Below are 18478 nucleotides of genomic sequence, written 5' to 3' on the forward strand. Positions count from 1 at the left end.
GTTTGAACCCGGGGTTTGAACAGGTCGTTCAACATTGTTGAAATGCGTAAAAAACTCCGTATCGTTGTGCTGTAGAAATCCAAACCTCAAACTGTGCAAGAGGTGATGCAGCGGATTGGATTCCCTCAGTACACGGACATACTTCTCGCTGATGGTTGGGATGACTTGGAATTCTTGTGCGACCTAACAGAAGCTGACTTAGAGAGAATAGGTGTTCCTTGGGATCATCGGAGGGTGGTGAGTGGGCTGAAAACAATGACCGAATATTATTTTATAGAATTTTGAAAAACATGCAGAATTGCGTGAAAGTATTGCTCAGTAGCTTTCGGTTGAATGGTCACACTTTAGGATTTCGTCCACAGCGTCAAAAGTTAAGATCACCTTGTACAGCATAATAAAAAGCACCACAGGAAAGTATTGCTCAGTAGCTTTCATTTGAATGGTCACACTTATGGATTTCATCCACAGACTCAAAGTTAGAACCACCTTGTACAGCATAATAAACAGAACCACAGGAAAGTACTGCACAGTAGCTTTCATTTGAATGGTCACACTTTAGGATTTCATCCACAGACTCAAAAATTAGAGCCACCTTGTACAGCATAAAAAACAACACCACAGGAAAGTACTGCTCAGTAGCTTTCATTTGAATGGTCACACTTATGGATATCATCCACAGACTCAAAGTTATAACCACCTTGTACAGCATAATAAACAGCACCACGGGAAAGTACTGCTCAGTAGCTTTCATTTGAATGGTTACACTTAGGATTTCATCCACAGCTTCAAAATTTGAATGGGCGCACGTGAGGATTTCTTTCACAGACGTAGAACCACGTTGTACAGTATAACGAACGGCGCCAGTCGCTTTCATATGAATTGTTGCACTTCATGATTTCATCTACAGACTTCATAGTTAGAAATACTGTGAAGCATAATAAACAACACCATAGGAAAGTAGCCCTCAATAGCTTTCATTTGAATGGTCACACTTCAGGATACCATACACAAAAGTCAGAATCTGTTGTATGATAATAGGCTCCATGTTATCGAACTGATCAAGAGCTTTGATTCGAATGGTCACCCTTGTTTGTTTGTTTGTGTGTGTGTGTGTGTTTACCGGTCTCACTATTTACTGCTTACTTCTATATTATTATTTTTTTCAGATTCTAGCTGCCATCACAAGATACATTTCTTAATTAGCTAATCTAAGAAAATTTAACTTTTAATACCATTTTTGTACTTAAACAGAAAATGGAGCAAAACACGTGGAAGTCGGAATTTTCAATGTAAATACTCTCTTTTATGAATATGGTCTATAAATAATTACCTTGAAATTTATTAATGAAAGGAAAACGTTGTCAAAAAAGTTTCGGGTATAAACCTTATTCCAAAATGGCTTTCATCTTAATAATCTTTTGTTTTCGTTCAAATTAGCCCTTCTTGCCCCGTTCAAGGTAAAATATTCTTTTAACTTTTGAGCTTAAGAACGAGGTAAGAAGGGCTATTTTGAATATGAACAAAAGAATATTAGAATGACAGCCATTTTAGAACAAGGTTTATGCGGTTATTTTCATACTCGAGGAGAATCAACTTTCTTATGAAAACGGTATCGTAAGCCTTTGGCAAATGGAGTGTGTCTGTTTGCTCCGATGTCAACTTCATAAGCTTCATCTCTTTGATATTTTCCTATTGTGTACACTGTTAGAAGAAAGAATGCATTTGTCAAAAGGTGTTATTTCAGTAAGTTGTTGACAAGTTTATTTTATGCGGAAAGTTGAGGCCATAAAAACAGGAGGGAAAATGCGCGCTCGGTGGCATTTATTTTAAAGTATACATACACGAAAGGATGGCAGTAATTCCTTACATTGTGCATTTAGAGACATAACAGCCCGATGCAAATCTGTACCCGAATTCAACGCTCAGAAACTACGGGAGACTGGTACGAGTGAGGAGTTATGGGATAATTTCGGTAGGCGGATGGAAATTGCGCCATGAATAAGTGTTTTTCATGGCCGTCAGTTGTATAGGAAATACTGTTTTAAGTGAAAACTATTTAAGGAGGGTGCCTACTTTTGTTCCTGCGCATACGCTCTGCGCATCTCCAGATACTCGAGTTTCCTATGGGTGGTGCCTACTAATACAGGGATATTTGTGCGTGGTTTAAAACTATGCGGAGAAAGCAGAACTTAGCTAGCGCTCTTGGTATCCAAAAAGAAAATTGGGGATAACCATGCATTTTTCAGAGATAGAAAAGCTTCAATTTTGAACAAAACGCCATACATTTCTTTGTATTTTACTGTTTTTTTTAGAATAATTGTTGCTTAATTATCTCTGAAAAATGACGTGGTTACCCCCTAATTTCTTTTTGGATTTCAATGGCCCTTGCTAAGATCTGCTTTCCCCGCATAGTTATAAACCAAACAAAAATTCTTCTTTATAAGTAGGCACCGTCCTTTACAACAGCTTCGCTACCCCGAGTAAACGCCGGAAAATACCTTCTTCGTAGGCATGATGTCCATCCGCCTACACTAACGATCGCACAATCCCTAGCTCGTACAAGTCTTCTCACAGTTTCTAGAGTGGGGAATATCAAAATGCACACTGTCTTTACTGTTCTCCCCTTATCTCTTGATCATTTGTCGTATTCTCTTGCCCCTCTCAAGTTCGATCAAGTGGTGATATGGTAAGGAGAAGATAGATACTGATAGCATTTGGGAGTTCAAGCCTATATTAATTTTTTGTACCATACTATTATAAACCGAATTCCGTTTAGAAGGCGTTAATTAAAAGCTAAATGACTTAAAGGAAGAGAAGAGTTGTCAGGTTTTACAGTTCAGTTATGTTCATATATCACTTTGCTAAGACCCAACAGAGTAAATAAATAAACAAATAATAAATGAATAAACAGTTTCTGGGAAGCTTTTCGCCTCATTTGCACTCTTCGCGTTAAAAAATAAAAGCGCGTGCGATTTTTCGGGTATTTCGCGACAGATAAAGGAAAACATGGGTACCCATTGCGTGCATGTGGGAAGTAATGTACACGCGCTGTGAACCTGTTTGTTAACGGAAACTCACTCACTCTTAGACACCTGACGACACAGTGGGTAGAGCACTATACGATGCACTACCAACAAAACCCCGAAATAAGCGTATGGGTTACCCGCGCCCTATAAAACCACAGTGAACACAGAGCACTTCAACATTGTATTTGTCGTTGAACATCGATTTTTATTGCACTTCTCTAACGTCTTTCCTTCGTGTAAAACTGTCTCGGATGTACGTGACCTACGTCACACGTTACGAACTTCCGCTTCAGCTGCCTTTCCATTTCCGGTTACTTTTACCAATGTTTACAACCTAACATACAGCTGTTTCGACAAAGGTTGTCCAAAAAAATTGTAAAGCGTTCGCGAAAATGCCGAATGGTAGTCTGGCAAAAACCCAATAAATTTCAATAAACGCTCAGAATCCATAATGCCTCGACCGTATAACGAAGACTTGACATGGCGGCAATATGGATTCTGGGATTTTATTGAAATTTATTAGGTATTTTCCAGACTACCTTTTGGCATTGTAGCGTATGCGTCTGCGAGGTAGGCTACCCATCATTACACCAGGTCACTCAGTTTACGATTCACACTGCAGAAGAGAACAACTTATTTTCAATGGAATGTATATCAAACGAGTGAATACTGTTTTTCGTGCGGTGGTTGGCTACCAAAATTTCTGTTCATCTCCCGGCGTTGTGTAAGATTTCGCGCACGAGTTTTTCGCCAGTTTATTAGAAACATTGTAAAAGGCAATGGTTATGAAACCCAACAAACTTCTTTGTTATGTGATTTTGTTAGAATTTTTGGTTTTGACAACGCAGTGTTGATTATAAGTTGTAGAAATAATAGTTATTACAAATCTGTGAAAATATTACATAATACTTAAGGGATTCAAAAACAATAGCGAACACAAATGACGTGGTACGGAATGAAAATATTGTATAATTCTAAAGCGATACAGCAAAATACTTCTATGAAAAACGAACAATAAATTTGTAGTAATGAATAACAGCAACGGCGAAAATTAAAGTAAGAGTGTTGAATTAACGCCTTTTAAGTTGTTTGTTCAAGGCGGGTCGTTCCCATTCAAAATGTAGGGCTTTTTTCAATCTTAAGTTGGAAAGTGAATCGAGTCCAACATGGAGAAGCAATACCCAGAAAAATGATTCTTATATGACTCAGAACCCTGCAAATGTTTGCAGATGTGGGAATTACGATCCGAAAGTTAGTGCTCGCGAGCCCTGGCGCCAAGGTAATCCGGTGGTTTCACCGACATAGCAGGCGTTAAAGCCTGCACATGTAAATTTCTATACCACCTGGGAAGGCAGTGCATTGGGAATGGAATTTTTCACACTGAACATGTTTTTTTGACTCATGAGGCAATATAAACCAGGTTGACAAAGCTGATGAACTGTAAAGCGAGCTGAAGTTGAAGAACCGCTCTTTGCAGTCTGATCAAGAAAAACAGAAAGAGCCATAACTCCTAACGGATCCAGAAAGGTAGGCGCTTTCTTTAAGTGGCTGATTTATTCGACCTCTTTAACTCTCCCTCAAGCGTCTTAAAAAGGACGTTCAGGCTCCTGAAGATTATTCAGAGTCATTTGTCATAGAGCGGCGGTGAAAACACACGGCACTTTTTCCGTCATAGCAGACGAGAAGTTAAATCAAAATTCTTTAACACGCTGTTCTGATAAAGAAAACTATTTATACACGTTTTCGGCTGTGGATGGCCAAGAAAGAAATTGAAGCCAACCTGAAACATTTAGGCTGCCGTTTTCAAGTTCATGTAGACGCCTTTAACAAGCTTGCTACATGTAATAGGGATAGTAGAAGTCGGTTGCTCTTGAATCAGGTAATCTGTAATCAATTCTTCAAAATGGCATTATCGAGAAATTAAACTTTGTTGTTCGTTGTTTGTTGTTGTTGTTGTTTTTTTTTTTTTTTTGTTCGCTTTCTTCCTGGAGAAGGAAAGAACGAAAGTTTCTTCAATTTATCAATTTTAAGCCGGACAATTAAATGTCTCAAAATGCCCGTGCTCTCAAATGAGCTGCGAAAAATTTCAAATTCCTCGTAGAAGGACATAGACTTTCTCAAAGTCCTCGTGACCTCGTCGCTCGTCGGTCACTCATTCCGCGCATAAGAAGACGACTTGCAGCAAGTATAAGAAGGAAAGTGCATGGGCTGGTACTCAGAAATTAGAAAAATAATTATTTTTCCTCCACTAGTTAACAGCATTTAAACTTGGTACGCCACATTGATACATCTACGTTAATCATGTGCAGAAAATTATACCACCTAAAACTTTAAAACTATATTTTCTTCATCAATACAGTGAGTTTGTATCTTTAATTTTATGTATGCAATATTATATGTAAATGACATGTTACAAATTAACTTACCTCGCACTGCTGTCTCGATTCATACAATGAGTTACAAACTTTGGAAAGATTTCCGTACAGCCCCAGTATTAATTATACATGATCACTGTCATACTAAACCCTCTTACACGACGAACGGGCATGAATAGAGTCGAGTCCTAAAATGTGTGCATAATTTGTATGGTACAGAAACCTTCCTTTAACTTTGCTGCAAAGTACTTTAATCAAAATAAATTTGTAATCCACACGTTAGCGTGTCAAAATATTGAGGCTCTCTAGGTGTCTTCTAGCATTGCTCAATAACCTAATGACATAAACATATACTTTTGTTTCACCAGATGAAGTCATTGCCACTTGCGCTGCTTCTCGCAGCCCTGAGTATTTTGGACCTTGCTGAGGCAGGCCAGGTGGGCCGCTGGTTGAAATGCTACGGGTCTCCTCCTGCAGACTCCTTTGGTGGCCCAGACCAGCACATACCGGCTTGGTCTCCCTACTGGAATAGATATGGACGAGCAAATCCTATCGGTTATCATGATGACAACGGCAAATGTAAGGCTTATTTTCCGTGGCGATGGGAAAGAGAGCAAGGAAGCGGCGAATTCTATGTGCTCCGGTATGTTACTTTATCTGCTTTTCTTGCAAACTCGGACCTTTCAAATTTAATGTCTGCGACTCGATTGTATGGTTAAATGGAGGTCATTTCAGGACTTCAGTACAAGTTAGAGAATTAGTTTTAAAATTTGATTCAAGGAATTTTTATGTAATGTTTAAAAAACGAACAGGAGATTTTATCGGGTTTAAAACCGCGAGGCGCAGCCAAATGGTTTTAGACCCAATAAAACATGTGTTGTGAATTTTTTGAACGGCTTCAAAAACATTCCTGGAAAAGCGTGTGCTTTTGTGAACGTTGGAAAATAGCATACGAGAAAAACACCGCATACTAATGAGGAGTGTTTTATCAGCAGATAAAACACCCCATAATAATAACGAGGAGGTTTATCGATATAAAGTCACTGCACGTCACATTTAACTTAAAAACTACTGTTTTTAAGAAAAAGGCTCTTCGCGCAATAAAACGTTTAGACCTGATAGGGTCGACTCGTACAAATAACAAACCTCGCGCATGGTAAAATCATACCAGGTAAAATCATAAATGGTGACAATACTTCCTTTCATTTGCTCGGAGGGAGGGAGGTAGTACTTCTCGGAACCTCTGTTGGGGGGTGTGCGGCTCGGTTCTTCAAATCCTGACCCTATTTCAGTGAGCACTGAATCAATTTTGTTTTCCTATCTTCTAATTAGGAAGTATGGACTTTCCCAGACTGGAATTGAGTACGTGTGGATCTCATTCAGGGATTACGTCTACAAGAACAAGCCTTGTCAAGTAGTAGAGTACAACACCGGCAAGGCTTGGATCCCTTGCTATTTGAAACAGGCGGATGTTAAAGATTGTCATAGAAATTGGATAAAGAAAGATCTGTTGGGCTTTTGTACAAAAAGCAGCCGTTATTCCTGGGTAACTTACTGTGGAGACGACTACAGTCAAAAGCCAAGTTTTACTTTGACCAATGCTCTAGTACTGTGCCAGGTCAAAACGGCTCGAAGACACGTGACCATCACTTACGTGGATGATCTCAATTCTAACAACATCCAGACTAAACCAGAGTCCATCTTACAAGGTATTTAATCGTAACGCTGATGTTTATTTGAAATTATCAAGTTCTGACCGTTTGTCAACAGAAACAAAAGCATATAACTCATCCGTAGACAAACTACAGTAGACAAACGCAGCCACAAGACGACTGGTCGTAACTGCGGTCTGAAGAGACATTTTAAAATGCTCCAAGTGAAAACGAACTGTGAACAGGGACAAGGGTCACAGCTGTTTTATTTCTGGACAGATCCTGAAACGTGCGTTGCTTTAAGTTTCTTCTTTGTGCGACAATATATATTCCCCAAAATTCTAAGACAAGTTCTTATTTTGTAGAGTTACAAAGTTTTCAAACTTTAACCTGGGTATCATTGGTGTCAACCTTATCAGTTAGATTAGTGTGTTTTTTAACTATTTTATACACATTGTTTCTGCCACGTTTCGTATTCATTTAGTACTTCCTTGCCTTTAAGGGTTTGCTATCTTTTTATAAACCACTCTATAATCCCGCTCTAACCTTAAAAAGCAAAAGCTTAAATGCAGTCTAAAACGGACCTCTCCATGCCTTTCAGTCGATCTGAGAATCGGTTGACTTATCCTTTTCTCAATCCATGGTCGGAATTTCCAGATTATCGTAGCGGTGTAAAAAGTTTACGCTTGTTCAACTGGTTTTGATAACTGCTTTTGCTTTTCCTACCGTTCGTAGCAATTAATGCAAGGGCTGCTTTAGTATTCCATCTGAGAATAAAAAGGGTTTTTGAGGAGGGACGATTGAGTACACATAGCAACAAGTAAATCTGATGTTGCTTAACCTATCTATTTTAAAAGCTCAATTTTGAAGGTTTCGGTCTTTGCGTTTGAATAGTATTTTTAATGTCTTTAACAAACACACAAACAAAAAAATCACGAGCTAAAGTGCAAACGAAACTTGCTTCGGTTGGAGAGAGCTTTTGTAGAACAGAGGCAAAGACACTTTTAATTTCAATTTTTATTCATTTATGATAAAATAATACTTGAACGGTTTTTGAGGTTTACGAGACCATGCAATACAATTAAAGTTTATATTTACTGTAAAAACAATTCGTTTAAACTGCAAATAATGACATGAGCCCAAATTTTTCATAATGGCCTCAGTGATTGATAAGAAGAGATTTCCTTTTCAGACACAACCGTCAATCGCGGTTCATCTGCACTGACGTGGAAATTCACCAAGAAATGGACAAAGAAGACGTCCTCCAGCTACTCCAGCGAACACGGATGGAAACTGAGTGTGACGACTACCATCGACTCTGGAGAACTCTCAGGTGCTATTTCCAAATGGCAGGTATCGGTAACAGCGGAAGGTTATGGGACATACATTTACACAAACTCCAAGGAAAATACAGAAGAGGTTACCTATGAGCGTAACTTCAATGTAAGTGTATCTTTATTGTCCGCCAACAATATACACTTAATTTATGGTGTCAAGGGAAACAGTTAGTTTTGTTTTCCTTCGAGTCCTGATGTTTTCAGAGGCGAAGTCGAGGGAAACAGCAGGACTCGAGGGAAAACAAAACAAAGTAGTTTTCAGAGGGACCATACACCAGATACACTAAGTGCTTTGTTATGTATCTAGACTTGTTATCATTTGATAGCATCGTACCAGAAATAACGTGTTGGGACTTAATTCTTTCAACTATCCCTGTGACAAATGGAGTTCTGTTTGTTCGAGTATTCCCTCCATTGAAATAAATTAATAGGGTATCTAAATGCAACCCTTATGTTGTCACACAAAACCGATGATCCAAAGTATGTGAGGCTTTCACGAAAGCTCCCATAATTTTCTTTTTGTGAGGTCCCAGACGCGTGACGGCCATGGAAAAAAAATTTCAAGCTGTACAATGGATTTTCTCGGGAACCAATGGAAATATGGAAAGGAATAAACAGAATGTTCAGAGCACCTAGAGCACTTGTAGCGGCCCTACTCTGTAAATAACTTCCTGCTCAAGCAGTGATTGAGTAATAAATAATAATTGTGAATTTCTTTACATCAGGTGCCTGCTAAGACGGAATATAAAGTGAAAGTTATAATTTTCAAGCAGGAAATAAACGTCGGATTCAAGGCTCGGGAAAAGTTCTTTGACGAAAAAGGCAATCTCCTGGGTGAACGCGATCTGAGTGGAACCTGGACAGGAATAACAACTTTCACAGGGCACGCGCTGGTGACTGAGAAAGCTTTGAAAAGATACTGACTGCGCCAGACAGCTAATATTCGTAGTCACTTGTAGTTTTTTCTGATGTTTGTGGCGAGAGACCACGTTTTCACCATAAGGGAAAAGTGAGGCAGTGCAAAACATACTAAATAATGTAAACACAACGTGTCTGTGCCATTTGTTGCCGATAAAGAGCTTGATCTCTTCAACTTACTTTTTAGTTCCTTTTCTTTTGCCTGATATTGAATGCCAAAGTGAACTAAGCAACGCTGATACTGCGAGGGAAATTAATAGCGACATGATGGACCAAACCGAGAGTAAAGGAAAATGCTGCTTTGTTAAATTTACCACACAGCATCTGACTTTGGTCAAAAATACGTGTTTAGCCCCAATCTTGGATTCCAAAAGACCTTACTGAGCTACGATTTTCTGATATTCATCAACGCGCAAAACTGCCTCTGTATCATGCGGCAACGTCCTATCCAGACCGGGGAAGGGGAGGGGAGGGGAGGAGGATAGCTTCACACTTCCTGACTTTTCTGAAATTTATCTAGGAAGGATTAGATGTCGTCGTCTAACGTTCATTGAATTTTACACATATTTTTATAACGGTTTGCTGTAAGGACCGACTAAGGGTATACAAAATAGAAAAAAAAAGAAAAGGATTTCTCCAAACTTCCCGAGAATAAAGGGCTTGGCGAACTACTTCTAAAACTACAAGTTTCGTTTTGTTTAAAGCTTTTTTTATTTTGGGGGAACATTTTTTTCTTTAATTTTGCTCGTGGAGGCCGTCTAATATCAAGCCGAAGTAGGCACTTTTGTATAATCTCCCTTTTATACACTGAGGCTTTTCTAGAAAAGATTAACCAAGTAGATCAAACAATTTTATTTCCTTAAACTTAAATGAAACGAAAACATGAATTTTTGACCAATTTTTTAAGTTCTGCCTTTGTACCGGTGATTATAGAAAGCTTATTTTGGCTAAATTCAAGGATAACAAAGACATTCTGCCTTAAGAAAAGGCAACGAAATGAACCTCGTAGACCCAATAAAGAAACATTATCTGCAAAATCCAAGAATGTATCAGATCACACTATGTTAAAACGCTCGGCTCAAAACGACAAAATGTTCCGGCCTCCCGAAAAGTCTCACTTTTTTCATATAACACTGACTATATGTAAAAAGATAACACTGCGATAGGTTGTTTGTGCTGCTGATTCATGATTATCTCGGCACTGTGTTAATAATCGTGTTTTCAAGATGATTTTCGCGCTGACTTCGTTGTTAATTTAGGGCTGAAACTAAGCTGCATATTCGGTTCAACACTAAATTGATAAAGATAAATAGTTTGAATCAACACAAACGAGGAAACACGATCATTCATCTTTTTCATTTGTTCTCTCAAATTTTTCCCTCTGTTTTATGAGGAGTTAAAGTAAGTAAAAAACAAAAGTCTTTTAAGGAAGACAATGAACGAAATAAATTCTGATGCAGATGCGCCGAAATTAGGTATGTTTTATATTTCAAAAACAAAAAACAAATTTTCGAAATACATTAAATATCCCGCGTTTACGTAATAATTCACTTTGTTTAAAAAGTTTAAGAAAAAATGTTTTTATATAAGTTTTAATACTATTACAAAATTGAAAAGTGATATGAAAAATATAATGCAAGTTCAGAGTATAATATCACTGCGCATAAGCACAAATTTGGTCAAATTTTGAGACAATTTAGCACCACGATTTTGAACTTTTCTTTACGCAGGTGTTTGCGGATTCCATCGATCAAAAGATACCTTTAATGTATCCGCTACCACAACATAACAGTTAGATACAAATTGGAGATGAATGACAGAAACAAAGGCGCCAAACAAAGGAATGTCTCAAATAATAGTTTTATTTTTACCGGGTAAACTCACCGAGTTCCTGTCGATCTTGTTTTTTGTGTGTGTGTTTGTGAGATAAGTTAAGGCAATCCCCTCATCGCACATTCATAGTACATTCGTCAACATATTTAAATCGGTCGTTTATTTTACACTGAGCTGTTCACGGTGACGATAAAAATGTGCGTGCATTTTTAGTTTGCAGTTATTTTAAAATTTGCACCACAATCGTCAGCTTTTGTCACACTTTAGTTATTTCTCGCGTCATTGTCAATTGCACTAAACCTGTTAATTGCCCGCATTATCGATGTCGCCCCCATACTGTTTGTTACTATTTTTCTAATTTCAAACGCAAGCGCTACCCGGGAAGCCTTTTCGCAGTTACGACTTCCTGTTTTGACATTTAATGGACTGCTTTTCAAAAATTTAAGGCAATATATACAAGCGACTTTCTACAGCCAATAGGAGCGATCCATGGTCTTAATTCTGAATGTGCAGATGAAAACTGTTTCTTGCTGAAGAAACCACCCATATCTTTCGTGGTCTTGTATTGACCAAGACTACACACAGTGAATTATTGTTCGGGATGAAGTCATCTTAATTCAAGTATGGCAGGCTGTTACTTCTGCATCATTCATTGGCTATTCTTCTCTTATCTTTGGGGAGTGTTTCCGCAATACAAAACTCATGCCCAACAAGGTTAGAAAAGAAATTTTGACACAATTTTATTGTTAGTTAACATTAAGAACTAAATACAAGGAGTCACTAAATCTACAGTCTTTGGTTGATTTTGGATGAGCCAGAGTTTTCATTGTTATCACGTCGTAAGTATGGCAAAAATTTCAGTCCTTAAGCCGATAAGTTGATTAACAAAACTTTGCAGCTTATTGTTGCAGTGGGGACAAAATTAAAAGGGGTTTCGCTTACCTTCAAGAACGTTTTTACTTCAATATACAGCATGAAGGGATTTTTCTTCAGTTTTATAGTTTCCATTGCGTCTTTGAATAAAAGACGAAGAAACTAATCTTGGTTTCTAGCTAACTCGTCAAACATAAAGTTGGAAGTTTACAGCTGCCAATATAAAATACATTTGAACCCGTCTTTCGACCGATTTGGCCTTTAATTTAAGGACAAATTGTCTCCTCACAACTATTCACACCGCTAGTACTACGATTTAGGTAAAGGCAATGAAATGAACCTCGTAGACCCAACAAAAAAACATTATCTACAAAATCCAAGAATGTAGCAGATGACACTATCTTAAGGACGGTGCCTACTAATACCGAAGTATTTTTGTGCGGTTTATGACTATGCGAAAAAAGCAGATCTTAGCAAGGCCTATTGCAATCCAAAAAGAATATTGGGGGTAATCACGCATTTTTCAGAGATAATTAAGCAATAATATCTCTAAAAAACGCCAAAATATAAAGCAATGTATGGGATTTTTTCCTAAATTGAAGCTTAATTATCTCTGAAAAATGCATGGTTATCCCCAATTTTCTTTTGAGATACCAAAAGCATTTGGTAAGTTCTGCTTTATCCGTATAGTTTTAAACCGCGCAAAAATATTCCTGTATTAGTAGGCACCACCCATAGGAAACCCGAGTATCTCGCGATGCGCAGAACGTATGCGCAGTAACAATAGTAGGCACCGTCCTTAAAACGCTCGGCTCAAAATCAGGAAATGTTTCGGCCTCCCAAAATGTCTCACTTTTTTCATAAAACACTATATGTAAATAGATAACACTACGGTGGGTCGTTTGTGCTGCTTGTTCATGATTACCTCGGCACTGTGTTCACAAACGTTTTTTCAAGAGTTTGTTGTTAATTTAGGGCTCAAACTCAGCTGCATATTCGGTTCAACATTAAATTGATGAAGTAAAATAGTTTGGATCAACACAAACGGAGAAACACGATCATTTCTCTTTTGCCTTTTTTCTCCCAAATTTTCTCCTCTGTTTTAAAAGTAGTTAAAGTAAAGAAAAATGAAAAGTCTTTTAAGGAAGACAATGCACGAAATAAATTTCTGATATAGGTGCACCGAAATTAAGTACGTTTTATATTTCAAAAACGAAAACAAATTTTCGACATACATTTTATCCCGCGTTAACGTAATATTTCTCTTTGTTGGAGAAGTTGAAGAAAATATGTGTTATAAGACGTATTAATCGTATTAAACAATTGAAAAGTGACGTAAAAAACATGGTGTAAGCTCAGAGTATTAAATCACTGAGCATAAGCACAAAACGGCCACTGACCGAGGACACAATTTTGTAACCTGTATAGATCAAAATATTTTGTATCTTTAGCACCGTATTATATGCCACGTTGAAGAACTTCTTATTTTTATTATAAAGCTCAATATCAACATATCTCACGCAGGAAACTTTGCTGATTAAAAGCCTTAAATTTCGTACAAGGGCTTTTCACGTTGTTTATAAGCTGCAACGAGACCATACTTTTATGATAATTCCTTGGAGTAAACCGTTCTTCAAATTTACCGGTAATTCGGCGTGATGTTTGGTTCTGAGTCATCACATCAGTAGACTTTTTCAGAACAATGCGTTCGAATACAGCAACACCTTTAATCCGATCCTATTTTGACGTTGGTGTCTACGGATCAAAACCGTAAGTTCATAAATTTGCCAAACAAGGCATAACAGACGCAAAACTCATCAAACACTAGTCATAGCCGGACACAGACATTCATCACAACGATCTTAACTTTTTGGTCAAATTTTGAGACAATTAGCACCACGATTTCCAACCTTTCTTAACACAGGTGTTTGCGGATTCCATCGATCAAAACATACTTTTAATATATATGCTACGACAACATAACAGTTAGATACTAATTGGAGGTGAATGACTGAAACAAAGGCGCAAAACAAAGGAATGTCTAAAATAATAGTTCTATTTTTACCGGGTAAACTCACAGAGTTCTTGCCGATCTTTTTTCTTTTGTTTATGAGAAAAGTTGAAAAAATCCCCTTTTCGCACATTCATAGTACATTCGTCAACATTTTTAAATCGGTCGTTTATTTTACAATGAGCTGTTTACGGTGACGATAAAAGTGTGCGTGCTTTTGTAGTTTGCAGTTTTTAATTTGCACCACAATAGTCAGCTGCTGTTACACTTTAGTTATTTCTCGCGTCATTGTCAATTGCACTACACCTGTTAATTGCCCGCATTATTGATGTCGCCCCATACTGTTTGTAACTATTTTTCTTATTTCAAACGCAAGCGCTCCCCAAAAAGCCTCTTGGCAGTTTAAGACTTCCCGTTTTGACATTTAATGGCCTGCTTTTCAATATTTTGGACAATATATAAAAGTGCCTTTCTACAGCCAATAGGAGCGATCCATGGTCTTAATTCTGAATGTGCAGATGAAAACTGTTTTTTGCTGAAGAAACCACCCATATATTTCTTGGTCTCGTATTGACCAAGACTACACACAGTGAATTATTGTTCGGGATGATGTCATCTTAATTCAAGTATGGCAGGCTTTTACTTTTGCATCATTCATTGGCTATTTTTCTGTTATCTTTGGGGAGCGTTTCTGCAATACAACACTGATGCCCAACAAGGTTAGACAAGAAATTCGGACACAATTTAATCGTTAGTTAACTTTAAAAGCTAAATACAAGGAGTCACTAAATCTACAGTCTTTGCTTGATATTGGATGCGTCAGAGTTTTCATCGTAATCATCTTGTAAATATGGCAAAAATTTCAGTCCTTAAGCCGATAAGTTAATTAAGAAAACTTTGCAACTTGTTGTTACAATAGGGACAAAATAAAAATGTGTTCGCTTTCCTTCAAGAACGTTTTTACATCTATAGACAGCAGGAAGGAATTTTTGTTCAGTTTTATGGTGTCCATTGTGTCTTTGAATAAAAGGCGTAGAAATTAATCTTGTTGTCTAGCTAACTCGTCAAACATAAAGTTGGAAGTTTACAGCCGCCTATAGAAAATACATTTGAACCCATCTCTTGACCGATTTGGTTTTTTTTTTTCAGAGCAAATTGTCTGCTTACAACTATTCACACCGCTGGTACTTCGGTTTAACTAAAGGCAACGAAATGAACCTCGTAGACCCAACAAAGAAACATTGTCTATAAAATCCAAGAATGTAGCAGATGACACTATCTTAAAACGCTTGTCTCAACTGAAAGGAAAAAAGTGTTCCGGCCTCCCAAAAAGTCTCACTTTTTCCATATAACACTATATGTAAATAGATAACAATACGATAAGTCGTTTGTGCTGCTGGTTCATGATTATCTCGGCACTGTGTTGATAAACGTTTTTTCAATATGATTTTCGCGCTGAGTTTGTTGTTAATATAGGGCTGAAACTCAGCTGCATATTCAGTTTAATACTAAATTGATAGAGAGAAATAGTTTGGATCAACACAAACGGAGAAACACGATCATTTCTCTTTTGCCTTTTTTCTCCCAAATTTTCTCCTCTGTTTTAAAAGGAATTAAAGTAAGTAAAAAACAAAATTCTTTAAAGGAAGACAATGTACCAATTAAATTTCTGATACAGGTGCGCCGAAATAAGGTATGTTTTATATTTCAAAAACGAAAACAAATTTTAGAAATACATTTTATCTTGCGTTAACGGAATAATTTTTTCTGTTGAAGAAGTTGAAGAAGAAATGTCTTATTAGACGTATTAATCGTATTAAAGAATTGAAAAGTGATATGAAAAACATGGTGCAAGCTCAGAGTATTATCTCACTGAGCATAAGCACAAAACGGCCACTGACCGAGGACACAATTTTGTAACCTGCATTGATCAAAATATTTTGTATCACACCATATTTTATGTTACGTTGAAGACTTTTTTATTTCTACTATAAAGCTCAATAGCAGGAAATTTTGCTGACTAGAAGCCGTGAAGTTCGTTCAAGGGCTTTCCACGTTGTTTACAAGCTGCAACGAGAGACCATACTTTTACTTTCATTCCTTGAAGTTAACCGTTCTTCAAATTTACCGGTAATTCGGCGTAATGTTCCGTTCTGAGCCATGATATGCGTAGACTTTTTCAGAACAATGCGTTCGAATACAGCAACTCACTTTATCAGATCCTAGTCAGTTTTGACTTCGGTATCTACGGATCAAAACCGTAGATTCATAAATATGCTAAACAAGACATAACAGACGCAAAACGCATCACACACCAGTCATAGCAGGACACAAACATTCATCACAACGATCTTAACTTTTTGGTCAAATTTTGAGACAATTTAACACCACGATTTCGAACCTTTCTTCACGCAGGTGTTTGCAGATTCCTACGACAACATAACAGTAAGATACAAATTGGAGGTGAATGACAGAAACAAAGGCGCTAAACAAAGGAATGTCTCCAATAACAGTTTTATTTTTATCGGGTAAACTCACTGAGTTCCTGTCGATCTTTGCTTTTGTTGTTTATGAGATAAGTTGAAGCAATCCCCTTATCGCACATTCATAGTGCATTCGTCAACTTTTTCAAATCAGTCGTTTATTTTATATTGAGCTGTTAACGGAGACGATAAAAGTGTGCATTCTTTTGTAGTTTGCACGCATTGCAGGAATAATTAGCGGTATAGAAGATGCTATATTTATATTCTCAAGGATTATTTAAATTTTTGTTATTTTTCGTAGATGGCTGCCGGCGAGTGAAGTTTCTCCCGCCAAAAACTGGCCAGTACCTCGAAGGTCACGTGTTTATAAACCTTACCATCGGAATATACACACCATGTGAGCATCGATGTGTCATGGAGAGGAAATGTGTTTCGGTCAACATTGGTCCAATAAGTAAAGATAAGGTTATCTGTGAACTGAGTGATTCAGATCACTTTCAGCACCCGGACGATCTTAAGCCAAGACCTGGTTGGACATATACGGGCACAGAGGTATGAAGTCTGAATTTGATGACAATGACGACGAGAAAACACGTCAATGTTTCCGGTTGACACATTGGTTACCTTTCCCCCGCGAGATGGAGCTAATTCACTCGTTTAAGTCTCTAACGGGATTAGTTGTCCCCTCTACTTTTCTCGCCAGTAAAGGCTCTATTTTTCCCCAAGAATTTCGGTGTCTGACCAAAGGTGGCTCAAGCTCGGCATCTGATAGCAAGGATCTGATGTTTATTTAAAAACGTTCCAATGTAAATTCACTTCAGCTCATAAAATGCTAAAATACAACCATAAATGTGGAAATGAACTTCGGACTGTCGACGAGCTTCCCAAACGTTCGGCTTTTCCGACCAAGGCGGGCAAGTATCAGCTTTCGACTTCACCGCAATGTTTTCAGGACTTCCGACATAGAATCTCACCAGAAGTTTCAAATTCACCTAGTTACGAACGATTGCTCACATTTTCCCGAAATCCTTGGTGTGAACAACGGTCTGGGGTGGGTAACCAACACGAGAAATACAGAAGAGTCGTCGCATACGCTATAATAAGTAAAAACTATATTTTACTCTTCTTTTGATTAGGATAATTATAAAAATTTACAAATTTCTTAAGAATGCTGTTTTCCTTATCAGAATCTTTGCTGCACTAACCCTTGCCTTAACAATGGCAAATGTCTTATGGGGTATACAGACAAGAAATATCTTTGTGAGTGTGCCGCCGGATTTACAGGAGAGAACTGTGAAAAAGGTAAATTCATTACTGTCATGTGAGAAAGTATGATATTGAATGACTGTTTTGATACAATTCCCAGCTTGATATTAAAACTTAGATTTTCAGGCTGACTGGAATTTTTCTAACTTCTAATTGTATTTAGGAATCGCAGAACGCATATAAAAGACAGAAAATTGCACAATGATGTTAGATCTAAGACGTTTTAGGAATCTTTTTCCAAAAGTTAATTGAACGATTTCTAGAAATTCGTTTATCTTTTATCATAATAATAATAATAATAATAATAATAATAATAATAATAATAATAATAATAATGTTTATTTGTGTTTTTTTTTTATTTACATGTTGATTCTTACAATCTTTTAGTGGTGTTATATAAATTAAATTAATTATTAGTTAAATTAATGTGCAAAGCAAGGAAGCTAAATAAACCATTAGGTTGTCTTGTTAGCTCCCTGGCTAATTTAGGTTCTAGATAGCAGGCAAAAAAGAAAGAAAAAAAATGAAAAAGCAAAAGGAAGGAAGAACTTATTAATTGTAAAAAGTTAACGTATGTTACGAGGTCAGCATTAAAAGAAAATTAGTTCATTTGTTGTTCTGACAGTAAATAATGTATAATTTGTTTTGTTTGTTTGTTAGTGGAAATGTATTAGCTTATTTATGAGCTGCAATGAAGATGAAGG

At 37.3% G+C, this 18478-nt stretch overlaps 3 protein-coding genes and 1 long non-coding RNA gene across 4 annotated transcripts in view; 3 read left to right on the forward strand and 1 right to left on the reverse strand.

Moving 5' to 3' along the window:
* Window positions 1-2921, forward strand: part of LOC146455412 (phosphatidylinositol 3,4,5-trisphosphate 5-phosphatase 2-like) — a 46027-nt gene extending 43106 nt beyond the window's left edge. Inside the window, exons 34-35 of the mRNA XM_085094319.1 lie at window positions 76-237; window positions 1167-2921. Coding sequence (XP_084950445.1) covers window positions 76-237; window positions 1167-1199 — 195 coding nt within the window. The 3' untranslated portion in view covers window positions 1200-2921. The remainder of the gene's footprint in view (window positions 1-75; window positions 238-1166) is intronic.
* The window catches only part of LOC146455413 (uncharacterized), a 57718-nt gene continuing 40656 nt past the window's right edge, over window positions 1417-18478 (reverse strand). Inside the window, exon 2 of the long non-coding RNA XR_014859034.1 lies at window positions 1417-1674. This is a non-coding gene — a long non-coding RNA (uncharacterized LOC146455413). The remainder of the gene's footprint in view (window positions 1675-18478) is intronic.
* Window positions 4780-9571, forward strand: LOC146455414 (uncharacterized). The gene is made up of 5 exons (XM_085094292.1): window positions 4780-4905; window positions 5770-6044; window positions 6734-7110; window positions 8246-8496; window positions 9116-9571. The coding sequence occupies exons 1-5, from the start codon at window positions 4780-4782 to the stop codon at window positions 9311-9313; spliced, it is 1227 nt and encodes a 408-aa protein (XP_084950418.1). The 3' UTR covers window positions 9314-9571.
* The window catches only part of LOC146455415 (uncharacterized), a 35332-nt gene continuing 31408 nt past the window's right edge, over window positions 14555-18478 (forward strand). The window contains exons 1-3 of the mRNA XM_085094321.1: window positions 14555-14744; window positions 16810-17060; window positions 17696-17810. Of these exons, the coding sequence (XP_084950447.1) occupies window positions 14654-14744; window positions 16810-17060; window positions 17696-17810 (457 nt within the window). The 5' untranslated portion in view covers window positions 14555-14653. The remainder of the gene's footprint in view (window positions 14745-16809; window positions 17061-17695; window positions 17811-18478) is intronic.

The sequence above is a fragment of the Pavona decussata genome, unplaced genomic scaffold, assembly GCF_977016875.1.
Source record: "Pavona decussata unplaced genomic scaffold, jaPavDecu1.1 SCAFFOLD_274, whole genome shotgun sequence".
Classification (NCBI taxonomy): Eukaryota; Metazoa; Cnidaria; class Anthozoa; order Scleractinia; family Agariciidae; genus Pavona; species Pavona decussata.